The sequence below is a fragment of the Ylistrum balloti genome, unplaced genomic scaffold (genome assembly GCF_031769215.1).
Source record: "Ylistrum balloti isolate Yb309-2 unplaced genomic scaffold, AGI_CSIRO_Ybal_v1 Utg370206, whole genome shotgun sequence".
Lineage (NCBI taxonomy): Eukaryota > Metazoa > Mollusca > Bivalvia > Pectinida > Pectinidae > Ylistrum > Ylistrum balloti.
Window position 1 is genome coordinate 87,896 of NW_026782178.1, and position 27,641 is coordinate 115,536.

Genomic DNA, 27,641 nt, shown 5'->3' on the forward strand with positions numbered 1-27,641 from the left:
TGCATATGCAAAATATTGATGAAATTCTTGACATATAAGTACTAAGTTGGAGCTTAAAAACAATATTTTAAGAGCTTGTTGTATATTTGTGCAGGAAGTGTATTCGATATATCATTTGCAGTTAAATATGTGAAAAATTCGACATGTGATGTAGCTTCAGTTTGACCTTTCCTGGCATGCTTTCATCATCATGAGAGAGTAAATTTATAGACGTTGAAGACGCTCTCTTGGAGTAACCAAGACTTGGGCCTTCTGCAATATGAGCAGCAAGAGAGACGTCAGGATTCTCCTTGTTGGAGATCGTAAGTTTGACTGTGTAATTTGCCAACATAAACCTACACTTCATTCGCTATTTAGGGTTATATAATCAATGAGTTTTATGAAGAGATGTTGATTATATTGTAAAAAAACCTAAGTAGTGAACTGTCTATTTCATAATTAAATTAAGCTGGGTTAAGTTTTGTAACAAGAATTTGATAAGTTGAAGGGATACAAAGGAAAGTTGTAGTTTCAGTGTCTCTGAACCTCGGGGTCCTGTCTGAGTTAATTGATAGGGATGGGGACAGAAATCTGAAAAAAAATCACATTGCCTCATTTGGAATTCTGCCTTACTTATGACTATTTCGACTGGACCGAAAACATGTAGGGTTAACAACATGAGAAAATTCTGTGGCTGGTACAATAGCAAAAGGCAGTAACATTGTCTTAAACTTATAGTTATTCTTTGATATCATATTCCTATCCCAGACTAGATTGTGCGACAATAACTAGAATTTTGCATTAATATTTGAAATACATGATACTCCTCTATAGACAATTAACCAGGCAGATACTCAAGCAAAATTTGGCAGAAAAACTGAAAATGATGATTCATATTTTGTACATGAGTGTCAATGGAACATTTTTTTAATGTCTAATTTAAATTTATTGTCGCCTACCATGACAAGAACATTGTTTTAATGTTATTTAGTCAGAAAACATAACTAGAGATTATAGGACCTGCATTTCACTCCATTTAAAAAAAACCACACACACACAGATTGTTCAGGTTAATTCACTAATAGACGGTACCTACAATTTATTCCATGTAATGGTCAAATGCTACAACTGCAAAATTTATTTGAATGTATCTGTTGTTAAAGTGAAGATGTATGCTTTGAAGTTAAAGCTAAAGAGAAATCTAGGAAAATTAAGAAATTTTGACTTTAGTCTTTGGTTTTGTTTATTACTTCATTACATAAACAAATCATATTGCTTGAGATCATACTATACTGGTAAATGATGGAAAGCTATAAGAAAATGAAAAAACAAATGTTTTATGAATATCTTATGATTGCAGCTGGTGTTGGGAAGACATCTTTGATATTGTCCCTGGTCAGTGAAGAATTTCCTGAAGAAGTAAGTCTTCAAACACATAATTAAATTGTGATCATGTTTCTCTGAATTATGTTATTTAGAACTTTGTCATCAAATGATAACATCATGTATGTTTTTTATGATTATGACAATGCAATGGAACAAGCAACTAAACAAATGTAAGGATGATATTTCTACATATTTTTTCATAATTGTACCTGATATAACATGATATCTATAGCTGACATCTACTTGAAGCTGATTTGATGTCAGATTGAATAAAATCAATTAAAGACAAAAAAGAGACATGTAGATTGAATCTTAGCCCACTAACATTAGATCTGAATGGCAGAGTGTTCAAATTTGTTTTTATCCTTGGTCCTGGTTCATCCCGGCACATTTTTTTTTACCACATGAATCTCTAAAATGACTGAATACAACAAATAAAGAATGAATAGAACAGAAACGATCAAATTTACTGGTACACAAAGATTGTCATAAGGATGTCAAGATATGTGATGCAGATAATATTATGAATGACATATATTTATCTACATAGGTACCATCAAAAGCAGAGGAGATAACAATACCTGCTGATGTTACTCCAGAGAAAGTACCAACTCATATTGTCGACTACAGTTGTAAGTCAGGATCAGTGCTTGCTTTCAATGTAACTTAATGCCTACATATTAAAATGTATTGCCTTACAATATGTGATTAGTGTTGATGTATTTGTAGGCCCCGCACATCTATACATGTATACATCAATTCCAATGAACACAACCAACGAGATCAATGGTGTCTAAGTGTTAATGTACATTTGACTGAATGATAACATAATTGTAGTTTGTAAATAGATTTTTGTGTTAAGGAATATGTGTGTGAAGTTTCAGTGTTGTAATCTGTCCTTTTCTCTGGTTGTCATATACTATTTGTACATTTATGTATACTTGCTTACCAGAAGAAAATGTTTTGTAAATACCTTAATGTTTTATTGGTCTGTTTTTTCAGCACAAGAACAAGATGAAGATAGACTTCAGGAGGAGCTTGATAAGGTATGCTTGAAAAAAAATTGTGGTTATTAATGAAGTAAAATCAATTTAATATGAACTTTAACTGATTTTTTTAGTCAGAATTTTGCTAATATTTATGATTTATGATGTTGTATAATGAATAAGCAGAACGAAAAGACAACTCATTTCAGTGTAAGCCATTATCTTTTCAGGGTTGTACAGCATATTGATATATGTGTGCTAACCATGAGGTAAAAGAGATTTAAATCTTAATGAGAATGGTTTTGTATTCCAGGCCAATGTTGTGTGTATTGTATACTCGGTTGATGATGAAGATTCCATTGAACGGGTAAGTGATCATTTTAAGCTAGGATATTTGAATAACGGGCACTTACTTTGCTCGGTATATGTATTGCGATGTCTTCTAAAAGATAATAAATTCAAGATAAAGCAATTAATTCACTGTAACAGATTGACAACATGTATTAAGTCTGATCTCTATGTAACAGTATCCATTATAATTCTGCCTTCAAAGAAAAATTCAATATCTGAAGATATTTATCATCAAACACAAACATGTTTTTGAAATTCTGTGCAATTAGTTTATTTGTCTGTCAAAGGATCTAATTACCTGTTGTAATTACACAGTTGTAGTTCATAGATAAGAGTTTTATTTGATGATAAAATTCCAGATTGTTGTTGATAACTAGTCATGTAAGACAAAGACTTCTTACATCTTAAAGTAAATAGAAGCTGTAGTGTTCAGTCTGTTGTAAATTTTTACTTTTGTTGAATCTGTGATCAGGTTTATGAGATAATTATTTACAGATCACCACATTTTGGTTGCCATACTTACGTGGATGTTTGGGGGAGGAGCATCGGACTCCGGTCATTTTGGTGGGAAACAAGACAGATTTGTTAGACTTCAGCACTATGGAGGTATGTAACAGACATATCAAAGTAAGAAAATTAATATGAAATCAAAGAATGAATTTTAAGTTAGTTACTGATGAATTAAAGTAAAAAAACATCATGAAACACAATAAAGAATGAAAAGATATTCATCATTTCTGCAGGTGGGTTTCAGAGCCCAGATCCTGTAAACATACATAGGTAAATCTGGGCAAACTATTCTAGAGATGTTAAATATCCGGCATTCTTAAATATTCTCATTTAGAAAGGACCACAGCTTAATTCACCAGTAGATCTGCCTAGAACATTACCACCATTTTTACATCGGAAGTGCTTTGCTACTGCAACATTTCTTTATTTCATTTTTTGAGTATTCTGAGAGAAAAAAAATTGTGTGAAATATTTGTGGTTTTCCTACTGTATTTTCATTGAAATAAATATGAATTACAATTTATTTTGACTTTTATTATTGCGGTTTTATCATGATAATGGTTATATTGTTACAGACGATGATGCCTATCATGAATGACTTCGCAGAAGTGGAGACTTGTGTAGAGGTAAGATGTTCAGAGGGTTGTTATTTGAAATTATCAATGTTGCATGATTGGTACAAATATTTAATTCAATGTGTTCTAGGTTTTCAGTGATTTAAACTAGTCAATACTAGAATAGCTTGAAAGCATTCTCCGCAGCATATGGTTCTTGTGTGTTCTTAATTTTTATCAATTGATTTTTTAAAACAATTCTAAGCACTGATGATACTAAAATGAACTATTTGTATTTTCTTTTACAGTGTTCAGCAAGGACATTAAAGAATATAAGTGAGATGTTTTACTATGCACAAAAGGCTGTGCTTCATCCTACTGCGGCCGTTTATAACCCAGAGGAAAAAGAGGTATATGTGTACTGCATTCCATGTGATATACAGAATAACCCCTTTAAGTCAATAATAACCCCTCTTAAGTCAATTCAAATATTTCAATTTCTACCCAAATCAGACTCAATGAAACTACTAAATGTGATCTGCTTCATTTACCGATGAATTTGACCAGTGCGTATGAATACAATATTAGGTAAGGGCAGATAACTCCCCAACTTCTACTAGACTGGCAATATACCACAAGTATGAGATTTAAAAACATCAAAATAAAAATTTTAAAACTATTGAAAACTATTAATAAAATTAAAAAAAAAAAAAATAACTTGAAGTTTACGTTTCAAAAGATGTGAAGCGACTGAAGCCTGATATTTGTCAGTTCTCCGCTTCGGTGCCTGTAAAAATAATGGCCGACACCGCTTCATTTGCCAACCAGCGCACCATGTCTACACGTTATTATTCTACGGGAAAAAATGCATACTGTCTTTGTTGCACAGTATTATTTAAATTTTCATTAAAGTTGTCGAAAAATATATTAAATTTTGTTCTTATTTAAGTTTAATAGAATATTAAGTAACCACGCTGAAATATATTTCAACCTGTCACAATAATCTGTCTTCAAATGATGGACTATTTTCTTGTATGGCTTCAAACGATCTGATGACGAGAAATGAAAATGAAAGTAGAAGACAAATTGCGTCAGTTCCCATGCTATAGAAAAAAGAAGTGTGAATTGAAATATAAGGATTGAATCTTGCTTATGTCGATTTCATAGGATGATGAATTGAGTTGGTCTTTCAAATTCAACATGAACTGTGAAGCAAACCAACTCAATTCATCATCCCATGAAATCGACATAAGCAAGATTCAATCCTTAATAAGGTAAACTGTTGAGATTATACAAAGTTCAGTTGCATCACAGTGCATTCTGATCAGAGCAATATCTTCTCGGGATGAGAAGAAGGTTCAAACCTGATTATATCTCATAGCTGCCTGTAGTATTCACAATATGTTGAGTATATTTTGTATTGTTAGCTTGCTTTTATATAATGTTATGACTTCAAACATTTAAAGTTAGGAAAAGACGGATGAACTGAAAATGTTAATGATTACAATTTTGCTCTTGCAGTTGACGCCACAATGCAAAAAGGCTCTTACAAGAATTTTTAAGGTATGATGTCATCTAACAGAAATTAATTCACTTCATATTTATTCTTAAGCTAACCTATTTGCTCCCTAAATATCATTTTATCCTTTCACCAGTTAATACAGATAAGAAAACTTTAAAAAATAAAGGTCTGTGATGATGAAGATAGTGATGTGCAGTGTTACTAATATGTCATTTCTGATAAAAAATGTTCAGTTTCCTGTTCTTTTATTTAATATTATATTGTCTTTTGTACAATATGTGTCACTTAATTTCAGATATGTGATCTTGACAACGACTCCATACTCAAAGATGATGAAGTACATTTATTCCAAGTAAGTACTGACAGTGATATACTGGGAACACTGACCTATGTTTACTTGGCATAGGAATCAGGTTGACAGCCATTACATCATAAAGAATATTATTAACTTGTATGATATCATTACGATGAGTTTCAAATTTAGTATAAATTTTGGCAATTTTTCCACTTCATGTTTAAATTATTTCCATTTTGATCTATACTGTATTTGTTAGGAATGTCTTAATGAGATATTTTTTGTATAATTACAGAGAAAATGTTTTAATGCTCCTCTGCAACCTCAAGCGTTAGAGGATGTGAAGTCTATAGTGAGAAGAAACATTACTGATGGTATTATAGACAATGGCATCACACTCAAAGGTATAATACTGGTGTAGTAGTCTAGCTCAAAATCATTTTCTATAGAGCTATTTTAATATAACTTCTACTTCATCACCGGACTTCAAAATTAGTCGCTTTTATCCATGTTTTTTTATCTGCATATTTCTTCTAAGAAAAGTATAGATTAAATTCTATCAGCGGTACCCCTTAAACAAAATCTGTGTCCATGAGGCGGGAAAGATGTTTTAATTGAATGGCCCTTTTGCCATTTAGACAGATTTGTTTTAGCCTTTTTTGATGTATAAAAACTTTTCATAAGTTACGAATGTATGACATCGTAAATACAGCTACAGTTATACCTCAATTATTCTGTAACAACACTTGCCTGATGAAATTTTATATTCAGTCAAGCTTTGATGTTTCAAAGTTAAGGGGTTAAAGGGACTAGCAAAAAAGCTTTGATAAATCCAGACATTGAATCATTTGTGGTACATTACATTGATGTTTTCTGTTCATGACTGTAGTTGATGACACCACATTTCTACTGAATAAGTGCAAAAAATACCAAGACACAAGTTTAAATGAAGATAGATGTTTCTGATCTATAAAAAAAATTATTTTCAATCATGAAATAAAAAAGATAAATTTGATAGAAATTAACAAGTAATTGACAATGCATGCTTACATTTACATTTTTCTCAGTAGGTAAATGTGTATACATGCTTTCATGTAACAGAATATGTATGCTGTGGATGAAATGCAAAAGAAAGAAAACACAGCATTAAATGAGATGTCACAAGTTACAGTAAATATTTAGAGAGAAATACATAAACATTATGGACACATATTAATATCAAAGAAAGCAAATTAATATCATAAGTATGCTGTCCAGAAACAACAGAACAAACATCACATATCTTGAGTTGTAAAAATTACAAGTGTATTTGCCAATGTTCTGAGTTCGGCTTGTCTGACACAATAGGAGAACACAAGATTGATAGTGGAATCAACATGTTTCTCATGCATTTATGCTTAAAACTAAAAAGTGATGCTTTGAGAATGAAAAAATAGTCATAAAAATGTTAGGATTTCCACGGTATGTTTTCACCTTTTTGTAAAATAGACCTCACTAGAGGCTTTTACCACAATAGCGTGGTGAACATCACACATAGTCCAATTATCTTTTTGATTAAATGTCATAGCTTGTAAGTATGCAGTCAAACTTTAATTTGTGTCCAGTCATTAATTAACCTTGTAACACAAATGAATAAGAGGGCACTATCGTAAGGCCTTTAACAGGTAGCACTCTTTTGAAATGTAGGAAATTCTGCCATTGGCCGAAAATACATGTACAGTACAGGTAAATGTTTGGTAAAATCACAAGGTATCAATGACTGTGTTAAAGCTAACTGTCTGTGGAAAATTTTTATACATCAAAGAGTTTGATTAATAAAACTTTGATTCATAAAGAGGTATGTTGGTAGTCATATTAATTAAAATTAGGACTTGGCAAAACATTTGAATCATCAAAATTTGATTCATAGAAGTTTGACTCTATTCAAAGGAGTTCAGAAAAACAAAAAAACAAAAAAAAAGGAAAATAAAAAGCGGCCTTGAAATAGGATGACAGTTACTGAGGTAACTGGTGAAATAATAACTATTTACAATGAATTTCTTGTCTGCCAGGGTTCCTCTTCCTCCACACACTTTTTATACAGCGAGGTCGTCATGAGACAACATGGACTGTTCTCAGGTCCTTTGGGTATGATGATGGTGTCCAGCTCTCCAAAGAGTTCCTCTCACCAAGGTAAAACATAGCACATTCATAAAACTGTGTTTCATAGAAATATCTTGCTCAAAGATTTAATTATTTCAGATTTAGGGTGAATTTGGCTTTCAGATACATGTACTTTTACCTGTAGTAAGTTGTCCAGATAACTTTACTTGTCGTTCGGTTGTGCTGATAGTTTTACTTGATATTGTGAATTGATGGTAGTTGCTGCTTATTGACAGAAGTGCCTTCAGTGTCTCACATGTTAAAGAAATGCTGATTTCCTGCATAATAACTTAAGTCATATGAGCACATTGCTTGATAACTTTGCAATATTGTCTTGTTTTCATAGAGCAAGTAAAAATTCAACCTGTTCACAACTCAAGTTTATATGGATATATGGATGATTTAAGAGTTTTCTATAATAATTTGATTTGGAAGGTAAATGTCCCTATTGAACTCTATTTAGATTTCAGAGATTAGACTGTTTTGTAGGTTTAATGTTGATTTTCACGTAATTCATGGTGACATGCTGTTGTATTACAGGGTACAGGCATCATTGGGCTCAACAACAGAACTGTCCACACAAGGAATACAGTTCCTCAAAATGATATTTGATAAGTATGATGATGTAAGTGTGGCCAACCTTTACCTTATACACTATTGAGAAGCTTGCTGAGAATATTGATTTTCAATTATTATGATTCTTTTATTGTTAGGTTTTAACTATGAATTAAATACCTGGGTGAACATGATGTTAATAGATAAAAGTCTTTAATTCTTAACCACCTTGAAAGAAGTTTAAGTTGGTGTTAAAGAAAGGTTGATAGCATTGATGAGCACTGTTGAGAATGTAATCTGTATTGATTGTAGGATCGAGATGGCTGCCTGTCTCCCACAGAGCTCCAGAATCTCTTTAGTACATGTCCAGTGATGCCATGGGGATCAGATGTCAACAACACTGTTTGTACCAACCACAATAACTGGATCACCCTGCAGGGCTACCTTGCTCAATGGGCGTAAGTTTAGGTGGCAAAGGCGTAAATAAAGCCTTCTGACACAAGCTTACAGATGAGATATAAGTCTTATTGATTTTGACTTTTATATTCCTTGTGAAAGATCAGATTTTTTGTAAATTTTTTGTAATTTGCCATTTTCCCTTGCTGATTTATCTCAGGAAGATAGAGCTGGCTGGGATTCTGAAATGTGGTATAAGGCCCCAGTGAATACCTAGTTAGGATCCTTCGTTAATTCTCAACACCAGACTCTGATTGAAGTAAAACTTTTGTGTAGAAACAAAAGTTTGTTCGAATTGATTTTGGCTTGACTGGATCTATATTTTGGTCACAGAGTGGATATACAATCTCTTCATTTAAAATCAACTTTCTAAATGTTTCCATCTTGCATCTCTTAGGTCATATTTCCACTGATATTGAGAATTAGTTCTTTATAGATACCACTCAGCTATGGGCATGTAAAGATACTTTATACCATCATTACATACATGTTTCACTTGTATTCCAATCTTTTTTACATCTATTTCAGATTAACTACCCTACTAGATGTACCTAGGACGGTGGAATACTTAGCATATTTAGGTTACCATTATCACCATGAGAGTCAGATCTCTGCAATAACAGGTAGGCTATTGGGTTCAGTGTAAATAGATATATTGATTGAATTAAAAGGTAGGCTATGAGGTTCAATGTAAATAGATATATTGATTGAATTAAAAGAAATTCTTTGCAGTGTATAATATGTAGATTTAATGAAAAAAACAATCTTTGATGTAAGAATTCAGATTTGATTAATTAATTATAATGTTATTAGCTTTTTAGAAAACTTTTAATGTAAATACCTACTTCTCCGAAATTTATCTATGATTTTTGAGAAACATGATTTTTTTTCTCTAAGAAATACTACCACTAAATTGTAGATGTGACACTGATCACAGATTAAACTACAAAACATTTCAAATGGAATGACATACAGTGAAGCTCACTCAAACCGACCATGCATGGGACATAAATATTTGACCAGTTTAGGGAGGGTATGGTTTGTAAGAGTAAATAAATTGATCTGTCTGGGTTTGCATATAATTGAACCTATTCCATTTTGTACATAACATTAACCATTCCAGCATTTACACTGAAAATGTATGAATACAGGAAAATCTCTGTACAGTAAAAATATTTTTGGAAAGGGAAGAAACTGATACCTGTATGCAATATTTGACTTTTCTAAAAGAAACAACTGTGCATGTCTATTTTTTTAATTTTCCCAATCAATGATATGATTTTGCCATGTGGAATTATCTGCAAGATTTATTCATTTGAGACTGAGAATGTTTTGATCTAATGAATTTTTTGTCCCGTTGGGATTTCGTGTCTTCAGATGTTAATTAAGTCAGACCCTGTCATCGAAATATCACACTAATCTTCTTCTGGTTGTTTGAGAACTTCTATACCTGTTGACATTAACAACATGAAGAAAATATTCCAAAACATATTCGAAAGTTTTTTATTACTTAATAAAGAGAATAGCATTGCATATATCACCATTTTGATCTTTCTCCAGAAGTGATATGTTTTTAGAAGAATCCGTGCGGGGAAGTTGAACTGTATTTGCGTAGTATGAATATGACATAAGCAAACAATTTTTTCCTACATGAATATTGTGATATTTATTGATTTATGTTTTTACAGTAACCAGAGACAAAAAAATAGACTTAGACAAAAAGCAAACCAGCAGAAATGTGTTCAGATGTTATGTACTAGGATCAAAGGGTGTGGGCAAGGTAAGTATTGTATCTGTTGTCAGATTGTGTGGGCAAGGTTAGTATTGTATCTGTTGTCAGATTGTGTGGGCAAGGTAAGTATTGTATCTGTCATCAGAGTGTGGGCAAGGTAAGTAATTTATCTGTTGTCAGATTGTGTGGGCAAGGTAAGTATTGTATCTGTCATCAGAGTGTGGGCAAGGTAAGTATTGTATCTGTCATCAGAGTGTGGGCAAGGTAAGTAATTTATCTGTTGTCAGATTGTGTGGGCAAGGTAAGTATTGTATCTGTCATCAGAGTGTGGGCAAGGTAAGTATTGTATCTGTCATCAGAGTGTGGGCAAGGTAAGTATTGTATCTGTCATCAGAGTGTGGGCAAGGTAATATATTTTATCTGTTGTCAGATTGTGTGGGCAAGGTAAATATTGTATCTGTTGTCAGATCAGAGTGTGTGGGCAAGGTAAGTAAGTATTGTATCTGTCATCAGATTGTCATCAGAGTGTGGGCAAGGTAAATATTGTATCTGTTGTCAGATTGTGTGGGCAAGGTAAGTATTGTATCTGTCATCAGAGTGTGGGCAAGGTAAGTATTGTATCTGTCATCAGAGTGTGGGCAAGGTAAATATTGTATCTGTTGTCAGATTGTGTCAGATTGTGTGGGCAAGGTAAGTAATTTATCTGTTGTCAGATTGTGTGGGCAAGGTAAGTATTGTATCTGTCATCAGAGTGTGGGCAAGGTAAGTATTGTATCTGTCATCAGAGTGTGGGCAAGGTAAATATTGTATCTGTTGTCAGATTGTGTGGGCAAGGTAAATATTGTATCTGTTGTCAGATTGTGTGGGCAAGGTAAGTATTGGATCTGTCATCAGAGTGTGGGCAAGGTAAATATTGTATCTGTTGTCAGATTGTGTGGGTGTGTATTGGTCATCAGAGTGTGGGCAAGGTAAATATTGTATCTGTTGTCAGATTGTGTGGGCAAGGTTAGTATTGGATCTGTCATCAGAGTGTGGGCAAGGTAAATATTGTATCTGTTGTCAGATTGTGTGGGCAAGGTAAGTATTGTATCTGTCATCAGAGTGTGGGCAAGGTAAGTAATTTATCTGTTGTCAGATTGTGTGGGCAAGGTAAGTATTGTATCTGTCATCAGAGTGTGGGCAAGATAAGTATTGTATCTGTCATCAGAGTGTGGGCAAGGTAAGTATTGTATCAGTCATCAGAGTGTGGCAAGATAAGTATTGTATCTGTCATCAGAGTGTGGGCAAGGTAAGTATTGTATCTGTCATCAGAGTGAGGGCAAGGTAAATATTGTATCTGTTGTCAGATTGTGTGGGCAAGGTAAATATTGTATCTGTTGTCAGATTGTGTGGGCAAGGTTAGTATTGTATCTGTTGTCAGATTGTGTGGGCAAGGTAAGTATTGGATCTGTCATCAGAGTGTGGGCAAGGTAAATATTGTATTTGTTGTCAGATTGTGTGGGCAAGGTTAGTATTGTATCTGTTGTCAGATTGTGTGGGCAAGGTAAGTATTGGATCTGTCATCAGAGTGTGGGAAAGGTAAATATTGTATCTGTTGTCAGATTGTGTGGGCAAGGTAAGTATTGTATCTGTTGTCAGATTGTGTGGGCAAGGTTAGTATTGGATCTGTCATCAGAGTGTGGGCAAGGTAAATATTGTATCTGTTGTCAGATTGTGTGGGCAAGGTAAATATTGTATCTATCATCAGAGTGTGGGCAAGGTAAGTAATTTATCTGTTGTCAGATTGTGTGGGCAAGGTAAGTATTGTATCTGTCATCAGAGTGTGGGCAAGATAAGTATTGTATCTGTCATCAGAGTGTGGGCAAGGTAAGTATTGTATCTGTCATCAGAGTGTGGCAAGATAAGTATTGTATCTGTCATCAGAGTGTGGGCAAGGTAAGTATTGTATCTGTCATCAGAGTGTGGGCAAGGTAAATATTGTATCTGTTGTCAGATTGTGTGGGCAAGGTAAATATTGTATCTGTTGTCAGATTGTGTGGGCAAGGTTAGTATTGTATCTGTTGTCAGATTGTGTGGGCAAGGTAAGTATTGGATCTGTCATCAGAGTGTGGGCAAGGTAAATATTGTATCTGTTATCAGATTGTGTGGGCAAGGTTAGTATTGTATCTGTTGTCAGATTGTGTGGGCAAGGTAAGTATTGTATCTGTCATCAGAGTGTGGGCAAGGTAAGTAATTTATCTGTTGTCAGATTGTGTGGGCAAGGTAAGTATTGTATCTGTCATCAGAGTGTGGGCAAGATAAGTATTGTATCTGTCATCAGAGTGTGGGCAAGGTAAGTATTGGATCTGTCATCAGAGTGTGGGCAAGGTAAATATTGTATCTGTTGTCAGATTGTGTGGGCAAGGTTAGTATTGTATCTGTTGTCAGATTGTGTGGGCAAGGTTAGTATTGTATCTGTTGTCAGATTGTGTGGGCAAGGTAAAATGGGCAAAGTTAGCATTTTATCTATCATAAATTGAAGGCTTAATGCTATTTATTGCTTTAATGCACAGTTAAGATTGGAGGCTCAAATATTTTGAGTTTCAATTCACAATACAGATCATGTTGAAATATTGCAGAAACACTCTTTAGAAGTTCAGCAGTGAAATTTTAATTTCAAGATGTAAAAAGTGAACATACATTTAAATAGAGGTGATTTTTTCTGATTTCAGAGTACATTCTTACAAGGACATTTAGGCAGAAATCTTAGATATATAGCAACTCTAAATAAGGAGCACTTGTCCAGTTTCACTATTAATACAGTTCAAGTTTACGGACAAGAAAAATATTTATTGGTAAGTAACATCTACATCATTACAGGTGATTCATTTATCTACAGTATAACACCTGTATATCACAACAGGTGATTTAACAGTTTGTCAGCAGTGTTATACCTGTATACCACGACAGGTGATTTAACAGTTTGTCAGCAGTGTTATACCTGTATACCACGACAGGTGATTTAACAGTTTGTCAGCAATGTTATTATACCTGTATACCACGACAGGTGATTTAACAGTTTGTCAGCACTGTTATACCTGTATACCACGACAGGTGATTTAACAGTTTGTCAGCAGTGTTATACCTGTATACCACGACAGGTGATTTAATAGTTTGTCAGCAGTGTTATACCGGTATACCACGACAGGTGATTTAATAGTTTGTCAGCAGTGTTATACCTGTATACCACGACAGGTGATTTAACGGTTTGTCAGCAGTGTTATACCTGTATATCATGACAAATGATTTAATAGTTTGTCTCCAGTGTTTTACCTGTATTAGAGTATAAAGTTAAACACAAAGGTTTAGAAAAGATTGTATGTGTACAGTGTACAGGAAAAAGAATATTTTTTTATTAACATAGACATACAGATTTAAATGGAAGGAAAAATTATTGGAGATATTGTGGTATTCACTTCAGTAGTAATGTTTAATAAGAGACATACCAATGGTCCCTTCTTGGATTCTGTGGTTAGGAGATTTCTACTGACTCTTAACCTTTGTTCTCAAAATCATTTGCTTTTAAATTCTGAAGTGTTTAATTTGACATTGTCCTTAGTTGATAGTTCTTTTTCTTTGTAGCTACACGAAGTTGACGTATCTGTATGTGACATGTTGAACCCTACAGAGATGAATTGTGATGTGGCGTGTTTAGTGTATGATTCTACCAATCCTCGTAGCTTTGAATTCTGTGCTAGAATGTACCTGGTAAGTGAAGAATTTAATATATAATGAATTGGCTACATATCTTCATTTATTGTTAAAAAGATTCAGCCACATCTGACTTTATTAAAAAATTTTTACTTTTTTTTAATAAGAAGGAAGTATCAGCTATTTGAAGGGTTTTAACCCCAAAACTGTTGATTGTAAAATCATAAACCCAGTAAGAATAAGCTAGTTCAAGAAATGAAACACTAGAATTATTTTATTGTGACAGAAACACTTCCTAGAGAGCCGAATTCCCACCCTGGTAGTGGCTGCCAAGACGGAATACCAAGCAGTGCGTCAAGACTATGAGCTCACACCTGCCCAATTCTGTAGCAAGTTTAAGATTCCACCACCCCAGAGCTTTTCTGCCATTGACAAAGTGAATCGTGAAGTGTACATCAAGCTTGCAACCATGGCTGCCTACCCGTATGTATTGGTCTAAATATTCCTGTCCAACTCCTATCCTGTGATAACATTGTAGTCACACCACAAACAGCTCTGTCCTTCACACTCCTTGGTAATGCTTAGGATGTCCTAGACATAACTGTTTTTAAAAAAACTATCAGTTTATATGCAACTCAGTGTTTTTTGTATAAATTATTATGTTATGCAAGTTGGGAAGAAATTTGCTAACATAACCAAGAAATTAACACCTTACCAATAGGATTGTTTTTATTTTTCATCAGACCTATTGGTTTCTACTCCATCAATATACTGATTCATCTTATTTGTAGACTAAAATCATCAATGTAAATGTTTGATTATTTAATTTAATGTTGGATATGAGTTTTGGTGGTGTATGTTATGACTGGATAGGATTTGACACCAGGACAGGAACCTTTGTTGCATTATATTTCATTTTCACTTTCTTTTTCATAATGTCATATTCATTTCTCATTGTCAGATGGTTAATGCTTATCATTCCTTATAGAATCGCTTTCAATGTATTTTTGTGTATTATAAATATATCTCCCATTTTGGTCTGGTTTATCACCTTTCTTTAATGGTAATGACTTTATTTAGAAATGGTTTTTTTGATGGGATTGTTGGATTGTTTATTTCTGATAGAGAAACAGACATGTTTATAAATATGTGTATCACGGTATAGTAGAACATAAGGAAATCTTATGTACATATCAAAGCATATGGTGGATACTTTTTAAGGGCTTATATTTGAGTAATTCCATTGTTGAAGTTATGATTCGTGGTAATTACATTAGACACAGAATTAATAAAGGCAAATCATTAACAAAAGGCATTTTGGCAAAAAATTCTGATCTTTTAAGTCGAAATCATGGAAAGTCTCTGAAAATTTATCCACTCTATGGTATGATGTACTGTACAGATCATGGATACATAATTTTTAGGAAATAGTTTGTGAGACATTGAGAAGTAAGGAGATAAAACTTCTATAATTTATGACAAAGTACTTCCTTCCTTTATTCTCATTTACATTCCATTTTATTCACTTTGTATCCGACTTTGCTGGCTCTGTTTGATATATGTATTGGATAAAAATTATTTGCCTCTAAAACAGAAGTGATATTGATGTTGTAGCAGCACATTTGTAAGTCTACCACTGTAATTATCTGACAATAAGCCTATGCCTGATAATAAGCCCACCCATGTCTATTGCTGTTCAATAGCAATGAAAACAAATATTATTTCCTGGTCCTGCTACAAGTCCACCCCGTGACTTAGTTCAGAATTAACTTGTTGGCGTACTGAACTTATTGCAGGATAAGTCCCGTACAGTAACTGTAAAATAAGGTATTTTTGCAAGACTGAATTTCTGTGTTTATTTTTCAAAAAATTGCTATTTCATGGACATATCATTTCATGAATAAATGTAAACAAAGAAACAAAGCCATACTCATTTTAAGTCTGTTGACATATGAACTTATTGATGAAGAGTATTCATAAAATAGACAAAAATAAATCTACACAAAAAAAGACAATGTAGACAGTATAATTTAGATACAAATTGTCTGACAGTGTAATTTAGATATAAATTGTCTGACAGTATAATTTAGATACAAATTGTCTGACAGTATAATTTAGATATAAATTGTCTGACAGTATAATTTAGATATAAATTGTCTGACAGTATAATTTAGATACAAATTGTCTGACAGTATAATTTAGATATAAATTGTCTGACAGTATAATTTAGATACAAATTGTCTGACAGTATAATTTAGATATAAATTGTCTGACAGTATAATTTAGATATAAATTGTCTGACAGTATAATTTAGATATAAATTGTCTGACAGTATAAATTAGATATAAATTGTCTGACAGTATAATTTAGATACAGATTGTCTCACAATGTAGGCTAGATACAAATTGTCTGACAGTATAATTTAGATACAGATTGTCTCACAATGTAGGCTAGATACAAATTGTCTGACAGTATAATTTAGATATAAATTGTCTGACAGTATAAATTAGATATAAATTGTCTGACAGTATAATTTAGATACAGATTGTCTCACAATGTAGGCTAGATACAAATTGTCTGACAGTATAATTTAGATACAGATTGTCTCACAATGTAGGCTAGATACAAATTGTTTGACAGTATAATTTAGATATAAATTGTCTGACAGTATAATTTAGATACAGATTGTCTCACAATGTAGGCTAGATACAAATTGTCTGACAGTATAATTTAGATATAAACAGTATAGGCTTCAGGAGGTGGTTGATATAAATTGTCAGACAGTGTAGCTAGATATAGATAAATTGGCCTGTGAAAGTTGTTGGACATTACAAGTCCATTTATTGAAGGACTTCAGCTCTACAATGAGTATATGTATAGATTATATTGTAAATAAGCTGTAGCTCTGTGTATAATTAATTGTGAATTATGTATATGCCAGCTGGTCTTCCAATATTTCTTAATAAACCTGACAGTTGAGTATATAGTATATGTAGTTTATAGTACATTTTGGTTGTCTTTCATTGTAATTCTGGTTCTACAACAAGTAGATAGTAATTATATCAATTTGGTCCACACTTTCGCTGTATAATTAATGATCTGGTATATGTAACAGCAGATTTCATCACTTGTAGTGTGTGCAGATTTTGTTATATCTTTGTAATATCTTTGTTTTATCTTCCTATTGACAGAAAAATAGTAAATATTGAAATTGAACTTAAAAAACATTAACTTTAATCCATAGACTACATTTGATCTAGTGGTAGTGATATGTCCTTAGTGGAAATGAATTAGCTAATTTATTTACAGGTATAACAAGGAGTTAATTCCCCTTATGTCGTTATATCATCAATGTATATTATATGTCTATATTTCTTACTACCTGTTGTCATCTTAAGAAGAGGACCTACTTAGGCTAAGCCAGATGTCAAATCCTAGTCCTATTGACTAATGTTTTTGTCTATAAAATTGGTTGCAGTGGAAACTGAAAAGAAGTAGATCTAATAATTTTAACAAAACCTGATAATAGTTTTTCATTTGTAGGTATTACTGTGGAATGTTGAATCAGTGTTTTAAGGAAATAAACTGTTGAAATAATTTTAGAAATGTATTTGCTGGTAAGAAAGATCCTGTTTTCTCTGACGTACTATTCCAGTACTGTATAGGTTTAGTATACTTGACTTGCCCCTTGATTATTTGCAGCAATTTGAAGCGCCTGGTGCACATGTTGTTGGTGCGGCAGAATCCACTGTGGCTGGAGGAGAAATTCAGGTCCCCCATCGTTCCTTGTGTTTATATTGTACTTGTTTAACATAGCATGCCTGCTTGTCCCATCTTACTGCCAGCTATGTAATCACCAGGTGTTGTGTTTCTTGTATCCTTGGATTAGGACATCAAATTGCTCTACATAATAATAAACTCATTAGATATTAACACATGTTAATTGGCAGTGTTCTCTATTTGTAAATATCATGTGACTCAATTAACAAAAACAGTAATGTTTACATGATTTTGAAATTTTGAAGTCTGAATTTGTGGAAAGCAATACATGTACATGTATTGCCATATGAAAGTGACATATGCCTTATTTACAAATCCTTATTAAATGTTAAAACCCTCCTTTCTAAATAAGCTAAGAAATAAGAAACACAGAATAACATGTAATTAGACTGTAGTTATTTGATGTTTATGGAGAATACTGTCCAGAAGCTAATTTAAGGTAGTCTAGATCTACAATTAATTGTTAACTCAGGCGTCTGGTACGAAGTACCATTGGGAGAGATGGGAGGGGGTTGGGTGGGGGTTGGGGGTCGGGGGTTGGGGGAGTTATATAGTGGTATTTTATTGTCATCATATACATGTATACCAGCTATAGCCTAGATAATAGATTTCATCCAATTAAATAATTAATTGTCGTGTTAGTATTCTAAACACTGGGGGATCAAAACTTATACAAAGGACTGACCAAACTGAGAACTGAGATGCAGGATCAAAAGGTGTTAATCATTGTCCAATCTACCTATATATTGTGGCTGATATACATGTACAGGTTTATCTGTCTTTGTTCACAATGTGTGGCAGACCACCTATCATGGCCAATTTCTGTATGGCTGGGTGGTATGTGTAATAACTTAAGTTGGACCTGAGGTGAAGGTCTGCTGATTGCATGCATTAGTCTGCTGTGTTCAGCTGGTTTTTGGTTAATAATCATTTGCCTTTTTAGTACACAATAACTTGTCAATTAGGAAGGATGGGATGAGGATAAGGTTACACTACTTAAAAATTATTAATGGATTAAGATTGATAGATAAAACAAGTTCAATACAAGATTACTGTAGAAAGTCCACAATATGATTCAGCTTTGTTGAATGCATGTGTGTATCTGTTGTGATGTAAGCATAGAAGTTTCCTGGTATATAATCATTACATATGTCGTACTAGTAAACAATATTTATGATGCATGTATGGCAATCTTAGAACCTAGCATGGCACCTTTATTTGTATTTTTTGTATTACTAATGTCTTTGGATATTTGTACTGTACTGTAAATCTATGCACATACATTTGATTAATTATATACACTGTACTCATGTATACTATTAATTATATACACAGTACTCCTGTATACTACATACACTGTATTCGGGTATACTATTTAATTGTATTACATACACTGTATTCGGGTATACTATTTAATTGTATTACATACACTGTATTCGGGTATACTATTTAATTGTATTACATACACTGTATTCGGGTATACTATTATAATGATGGAAAACCCCATCTAAACTATCAGGTTCTGTTGTCTGACAATGTACAGGCTATCCTCTTTAAAAATACAGAATGAACATTTGGATGGTAAACCTGAAAAATTCTGTTTTCATAGTAACATGTGTCAAAAATTCAAAACAAAGTGTATATATATTATTTGTTTCTTCATTGAATAACTGGCTTGTGGTTGATACTTTGTTTTGCATTCAGAAATCATGCTTTAAAATGCTTTCGTTATTTTTGAATTCTTACCTGGGAACTAATGATACATTGTCAGGTACATCATTGATAAAAGCTTTACCTGTGACTGTTTTGTTACAGCACTGCCTGTGTATTAGATTCCTCACAGCATGTTACAGTGTTACAGGCCTGCTTTTACAATGGTCATATTCCAAGATCAAATGAAGACTAGTACTTAGAATGATATTTTATCACATTTGATCAATTTACTTCAATAGAAAATACAAAAGGTATCTCCCTGCATGGATGAAAATGGTTTAAGGATGATCCCCTTGTTGGTGTCTTCATTGATCCACTTTCCTTGTTTGTGACCTCCTTAAACAGATATATGTGTGATCTCTGCTGTATGGATGCTTTATATAGTTTCTTCTGTAATGCAAATGTGATTTGGTGAATTAAATCATAAATCATTTGTTTTTCTTCAATAAGTGTTTTAATTATGAAAATATATATAGTTCAATTCTGTATCTACTTTTATATTTCCTTTTTCACACAAGATCCTAAAAGTTTTAGAAATTAAAGAAATTGCAAGACTATAGTTTTAACCTTTAATCTATGAGTAGACTATTAATGTTGTGTTATTGACTTGTGTGTTTACAGTCATGTGAAGGATGTTGTGATGAAAGAAGAGAACGTGTATCTACGTGTTGGGATCGGTATGGCTGTACTGGCAGGCATGAGCTTTGTGATCTACAGGATTTTACGAAGGAGCACCTAGTCATCATCTTACACTTTAATATTTATAGTCTATGGACATGTGCAGGTGCTTGTTGTAGCACTCTTTAATGGACAAGAGGAAGTTTATAAGGGTATTTCAAACAGCAAATTATGGAGTTCACAGAAAAATTAGACAGAACAGAAAATTGGCATGGATATTTCAAGTATCTTGATGTACAAAAATGTATTTGATATTTAGGTATACACATCTTATATCTAAATACAGACATTGATTTTACACTGAATGAGAAAATCTAAATGTTTTCAGACTTTGATATGGTATTGAATGATAATATCTGAACGTCATCATTTCGCTGAATGTGGTTTTGATATTCAGGTATGAAATGAGAATGTCTGACTACTGGAGTGATCAACTGTGTTGTTAGAACGTACTGCTGAAAGCTACTCAGCTGATTTAAACCGTGATTAAGCTTAGCAGCAGCTCAACCTGTCAACATGGAAGATATGTCCCTAGAAAGTTACCGTTATATCTTAATTATGGTGTACATGAGGGAATATAAAGGGATAACCAGCCCTGTATATGCAATAAGGATTGAACTCCCATAAGTTGATAGGAGTTTGCACAATTTCCAAATGTATTTATTTTCATAGGGAACAAGTTGGAAACTTATGTGATACAGATCATAAATAGTCATATAGTGGATAAGGCAATCAAGTTAGATTGCATTTGTTCTGTAATTGATACAGTCAGATTGCATTTGTTCTGTAATTGATACAGTCAGCTGGAAAGTGAACATAAGAGAAATTTTAAATTTCAACCATTGTGTAAACAAATATTTTTCTCTTCATAACACAATAACACAGTTTTGTAGAACTCAAAATTGTTAATTTATATATACATGTCCACTGCACACAACAGGAGAAATGCATTCCCAGAGCATCTATTGCATTCATAGTACTATGAGCACAATCGAATCTGTGTTATTTCAACTCTTCTTCTCCAATTTTGTGTGATGTGGGACTTTTCACAGAAGTAAACATATCCATGTGTAAGTTAGGCAATCTTGGAAAAGATAATTCATCATTTGTTTACCATCAGTAGCTATTTATATCACGATGAATTATTTTTTTTGTTGAGTCATTAGCAATATCAAAACCTCTATGGAGATGTTTTCATTACATTTATCAGAGTATGAAACACAATCGCATTTGTATGAATATCTCATTGAAACAATTAGCGTGATATGTTAAATAGTTTGATAAGATATCTAAATCAACCAGTGGTTTCAATCTACCAGATCAGCATTTTTTTTTGTTTATACTTGTTTATAAACATGCTCCCTTGGTAGGATTCAGACTTTAAATATAGTAAGACCTTGTTGATTTTAAAAGTGTGAAATGAGCTGTGGGGAAGGACATTGGCTCATGTACATATTGGTCATGTAAGTGAGTGCATATTATGATTTGTGAGATAACATTAACCAAGATCTAAGTCACCAATTCACAGATATGTGTAATACTCCTTGTTTGTTTTGTCAGCTGGATATGTTTGACATGCATGTGTGTGTGACTTGTTAGTATAAAATACATATTCTTGTGTTATAGGTAACTTAAAGACTATTTAGATTACATATTGTTTAAGACTTATTTGTATCAGTATTTAGATATTTTTGTTGTCATCATGTTTGATTATCTCCCCATCGCTAATGAAAACACTTGAATTCAGTATCAGTGTAATGATTCTGATCATGCTGCTGATAAAACTCTTATTTTGAAACAGAACATCCACATATTGAGCTGCTTTTTGCAATACAGATACAAATTTTGCCAGTATATGTGATAATAGATTCCCATGAAGATATTCTTATACATCAAACTAACATGTTTTTTGTAACAAAAAAGATAGGAAAGGGGAAAAAAGTCTTGTTTTTAGGTAAAAATGGTTAAGACAGATGTGGCAATGTGTAAATCTTGACGGGTCACTTGTGATTATGCTGTGTGCAATCTAGTCCTCAATACCTAAAAATCATTTCTTTGTCATGTCCTTGGAATTTGACTGAATGATGGTATGGTTTACATGGCAGTGTTGATGAATACTTCATGGAAAATAATTGTTTTGGTATAAGTTGATATTGAGGGCAACGAGACTTGCATCTACTAAAACAAAGAAGTAATATCCTGCACCCAAACTGATAGTAACACATACACACTTCTGGGATAACAGTTCCAGGTGACCATAGTAACAAATCCATGCTACCATAACAACAGATCCAGAAGACCAGAGTAACAAATCCATACTACGATTGTATACAGATTTAGACTACCACTGCAACAGAAACAGAAAAAAGAAAAGAAAATACCTTGATGAAATGCCAAGCACTTTTTGATACTTGAATATTTTAAAGTAGAAATGATGTCTGTTAATTTTCAATTTCTAAATTATCTTTACTTTTCATCTTGTGTTATGTAAGAATGACATTTTGATATTTGAATTATCATGATTAACCTTGCTCAGGCATTAATGAATCCCAAATTTGCTTGATGGATTTGATGTTAATTAAAATTTTTTTAAATGCTCAGCCACTGTATAAAAGACTGTATATTAACATAATAGCTATACATGTGAATGTTTTAAGGTGTTAGTGACAAATTTTATTTTGCCCAGTAGGAATTTACTAGAAAATTCATTCATCATAGTAAGCCTGATAACATTGAATCAATATTTGATTCACTAGTCTATTGATAGACAGAAAGAAAAGAAGTGTTGACAAGGTTTTTTTAAATCTTTTTCTGATTACATGTGAAAGTATGGCCTTTGTACTACCTAAAACATTTTTTATTAACTGCTGATCCATTTAAATGGGTTTTTTTCAAAGGTGATATTGTCAAGTGATAAAAGAACAGGGCATGAACTTCAACATCAGTATGCATGTTCAGAATATGCAGTATCATTGAATCAAATGTAGCTATCACAGTACATGCTGCATCCATTCAAACAATATTACCTCTTACTAATATTGTCTGAACGATTTTCAGATATACAATGTCCATGTATATCATAATACATTTCACCATATACACTGTCCACGTATATCGTAATACATTTCACCACATACACTGTCCATGTATATCATAATACATTATACCACATACAATGTCCATGTTTACCATAATAACACTTATACTGTCCATGTAAACAATTAGTACTGCATACATGGTTCATTTCTTTAGTTAGACTCCATACAGAGACGGTGTTTAATGTAACAGAGTTAATACATGCAATATAGCTTGATGTTTTATACAATGTCACCTGTATCACTTATCCATAAAGCAGTTCCTATATAAATATAAGGTAACTTGATAGGTGTTGATATTTAAATACTCATCCAGTACATGTTTTACAGGCCAGCCTATTGACATACTCAACAATCAACATACCACAACACATCAGCAGCCAGTCGAAGGCAATAGCTTATATACTGCTCCAGAATAGCTACTCTTCTTTTTCATTTAATACTCTGTTAAATGGTATTCGCGTAAGGTTTGCAACACAAACTATATGTTTGTGGTATATGTTTACACTTTTTTATGTCGCTGGTTATGGTAAAGAATTTCATTTCAATTTAATTGGGTAAGCACTTTTTCTGATGGAAGCCTACATTTTTGCTTATTGATATACAGTGTGTGAATGTGTAATGCTTTATCAGTTTACTCACATGGACTAGATAAATTGAAAATACTGGTAGTTATACATTTCGGGTAAAAGACTCAAATCAAAATGTGCTAATTACAAATGTATATGGTTGTTTAACATGCACAATGTACTTTAGGTGTATAAATGTACTGCAACCACAGGAATTTCTTTTTTACTCAAGTTGAAAAGATTACTTGTAAAACACAAAATTGATAATTATCTCAGATGTTGAAATGTAATCAAATCTTTTCCATTTGATTGATGTTTTTCAGGCTACATCTTATTCTCATAACAATTACAGAAGTTAACCTATTATTGGTATAGTATTATCAGTTTCAGACATTTATGTTTAGCCCCTGTGAATATATTAAGAACTACAGTTCATTATTTTGGCATCTGGTTGCCTCTCCGTATATTTGTGGATGTCACCTGACTTTATCAGACACTATTGGGATGATGGATGACCTGTACACAGAGCGTGGGAGTGTGTTGAGATGCAAGAATTGTAAATGAACAAGTGTGTCATGGAAGTGTGAGAGATGTGTGTAGGTAATGTGAATAGCTTTGGGAGTAAACTGTGATTGTACAGATTATGAAATACAACAGTATTCCTCTTTTAAATACAGTACATGTCTGAAATTTATACCTGGAGTTTGTTTTGTGTACATGCTGACTCTGGTTAGTAACCACAAGAATATAGTTTAGCAGTACAAATATTGCTCATTCAGGTCATTTGTAATTTAAAAACAAAAAACAAAACCCCCCAAAAAAACCATGTTTCTATCTCCAAAATTACCCTTTCATGTACCAACACCGTTGATAGTTTTAAGATCGTGATTCGAGTTTACACGATTACATTTATTTGTTAATTAAAAAATATTCAGAACATATTTGTTATAATTATCATATCATATATTCTTTTAATAAGTCACCACTATGGGTGTAATGGATATTGTTACCACATTCTCCAACCGATGTGATATTTCCTACTTCACAAAAGCAAGAGTTTCATTGAAATAGACCACACCATATGCCAAGGTGGATTACACACTCAGAATTACGATATTGCAACGGCAATATTACCATGCAACTGTTGATCAAGTTTCATATACTTCTGTTGAAAACAAGGCCTGTGGATTCCCAGACATTGTCCAAATATCCTGAAACATTATTGAATTACTGCATGTGTAATAGTAATAAATATAACTCAGAGGGAAAGGTCACTTTGGGAAAATTAACGCTACATGCCATGCATATGGATGAAAACAGGTCAAATACAGTGGGTGATGACAGGACAAATGTGTTTTGGAACGGGCCCATTATACAGTGGGTGAGGACAGGACAAATGTGTTTTGGAACAGGCCCATTATACAGTGGGTGAGGACAGGACAAATGTGTTTTGGAACAGGCCCATTATACAGTGGGTGAGGACAGGACAAATGTGTTTTGGAACGGGCCCATTATACAGTGGGTGAGGACAGGACAAATGTGTTTTGGAACAGGCCCATTATACAGTGGGTGAGGACAGGACAAATGTGTTTTGGAACGGGCCCATTATACAGTGGGTGAGGACAGGACAAATGTGTTTTGGAACGGGCCCATTATACAGTGGGTGAGGACAAGACAAATGTGTTTTGGAACGGGCCCATTATACAGTGGGTGATGACAGGACAAATGTGTTTTGGAACGGGCCCATTATACAGTGGGTGAGGACAGGACAAATGTGTTTGGGAACAGGCCCATTATACAATGGGTGAGGACAGCTCGAGTGTTGGTGGGAACAGTTCAAAGAAAAGGTTGGTAAGGACAGCCCATGTGTTGGTGGGAACAGGTCCAATATACAGTGGGTGAGGACAGGACAAATGTTGCAGGTAACAGGTCCAATATTGCTGATGATGACATGACAAATACATGAACAAGCCAAATATATACAGTGTGTGGACAAGGTAAACACATGGCAGGGAAGAAGTCAAATATAGTGGGCAAGGACAGAGCAATCACATGGGTGGGAACTTGATCTGTAGGCATTATTAAGAAGCGTACTTTTAACTTAGAAATGTTTGCAATAACAAAATTTCATTGTCAAAATCCAGGACAGCTGCCTGTCAGACATTTAATTTTTGTCTCAAAATAGACTATGCACAACTAAGGAACAAGGTGAATCTACAAATGAAATTTGCGAAAGATTCATTGATTACTTCTCCAGAAAAAGTGATAACAAGCTATTACTATCAAAATCCAAGATCAGCTTGAAATGACAGCGATGTTGTTTTCAAATCAGTCCCAAAATGGGGTGCTGCACAATTAGGAACTCACAGGTAATTTCATAAAGATCTATACAGCACTTCTCCAGAAATAGCGATAACAAGACAGACCGGTGGACAAACAGACAGATGAAGGGTGATTGGAACAGCCCACCCTCAGAGGATGATGGGCTTCAAGAGGTGATTTGAATGCATGTGCCAGTGACTTCTCAAGGAGCATCAATGTCCATGAGTTTGCTGATTTTCCTGATAAAGAAATACACTGATTTAATTATGAAATTAAAACATGTACATTACAAAAATTTTATTTTAATTTCTTTTTTACAAAACGTGAATATGAAAATTAAGATTGCTGCTGATTGCATGTAAATTTACAAATGGAAATATTGTTCTACCAAACAATAACATGTATATACAACTGGTATGCTACAACCATTATTTCTTTCTAGTTATTTACATATTAACTTGTGAATGTTATAGGTATGGAAATTTGCTTGCTATAAATTTAACAATTAAAAATCTAATTGGACCCTTTAAATATCGTCAATTTAGGAATAGATCACAACCAAGAAGGAAAGTTCATGTGTGCATCAAAAACATACATACGATAAGTTTGAGGAATGTAATAAAACACATTTTTGGAGGAAAAAAACTTGATATGTTTCTATAACATCGAGTTCTGTGGTCTAAATCTGTAAGTACATGTATGTTAAGTGTAAACAAATTATAAAAGTCATTTAAAGTAGTTAAAGAAAAAAAACATTATATAAATTTGTTGGAACAAAGGTTCTGGTTTCTAGCACTTCCAATAAGTAGTCTTAAAATTAATAAAACTCAACAATGTAGAAAATGTACCTAGGTATATAGCTGCTGACTGTTACAAGCCATTTTTCTCATTAAGTCATTTAACTGAACAATAAATTGCATGAAAATATTCAATGTGCCTTAAAAGTTCAGTGTTTTCATGTTGTCTTATCAAACCATAAAGGTGATCATATTACATACCTTGTTGACCAAGACACTTTGGGTACTGTATAAAGTTTTTCGAATAAACTAAACAGCAACAAGTGCTTGGAACAATTTTAGAGAACTCTTTGATTCATTGTCTGTTGGATAGGTAACACTATATTCTATGACCACATACCTGGTCAATGTGTATGATAAAAGAACTGCTTATATAAATTTGACCAACAGCTTTACTATTATATTCACAAAAAAGAAAAAATCTTAACTGATTTTCTTCCTCTACAAATTGATTTAATCCAATCTAAACATATTAATTTACAATATTGTCATTTTTCAGTTTAACAAGAGCAGATTCTATTTCAGAAAT

General features: G+C 33.2%; 1 protein-coding gene across 1 annotated transcript; it reads left to right on the forward strand.

The window, feature by feature from the left end:
- On the forward strand, window positions 1-24,687 carry LOC132551556 (mitochondrial Rho GTPase 1-like). Its single transcript, XM_060215709.1, has 21 exons — window positions 1-302; window positions 1,340-1,398; window positions 1,916-1,997; window positions 2,368-2,411; window positions 2,665-2,718; window positions 3,198-3,308; window positions 3,788-3,838; window positions 4,075-4,176; window positions 5,288-5,329; window positions 5,584-5,640; window positions 5,879-5,987; window positions 7,635-7,755; window positions 8,266-8,350; window positions 8,593-8,738; window positions 9,265-9,359; window positions 10,425-10,516; window positions 13,180-13,302; window positions 14,090-14,215; window positions 14,445-14,641; window positions 17,861-17,929; window positions 20,273-24,687. Exons 1-21 carry the CDS (start codon window positions 260-262, stop codon window positions 20,388-20,390), a joined length of 1,926 nt encoding a protein of 641 aa, XP_060071692.1. The 5' UTR covers window positions 1-259; the 3' UTR covers window positions 20,391-24,687.
- Window positions 24,688-27,641: the final 2,954 nt, after the last annotated feature.

Excerpts from the sequence above, each read along its gene's own strand:
- LOC132551556 (XM_060215709.1), top strand. The coding sequence starts at position 260 with ATGAGCAGCAAGAGAGACGTCAGGATTCTCCTTGTTGGAGATC. Across the intron at positions 303-1,339 it reads GATTCTCCTTGTTGGAGATC|CTGGTGTTGGGAAGACATCT; the intron begins GTAAGTTTGACT and ends TTATGATTGCAG. Across the intron at positions 13,303-14,089 it reads GACAAGAAAAATATTTATTG|CTACACGAAGTTGACGTATC; the intron begins GTAAGTAACATC and ends TTTTCTTTGTAG.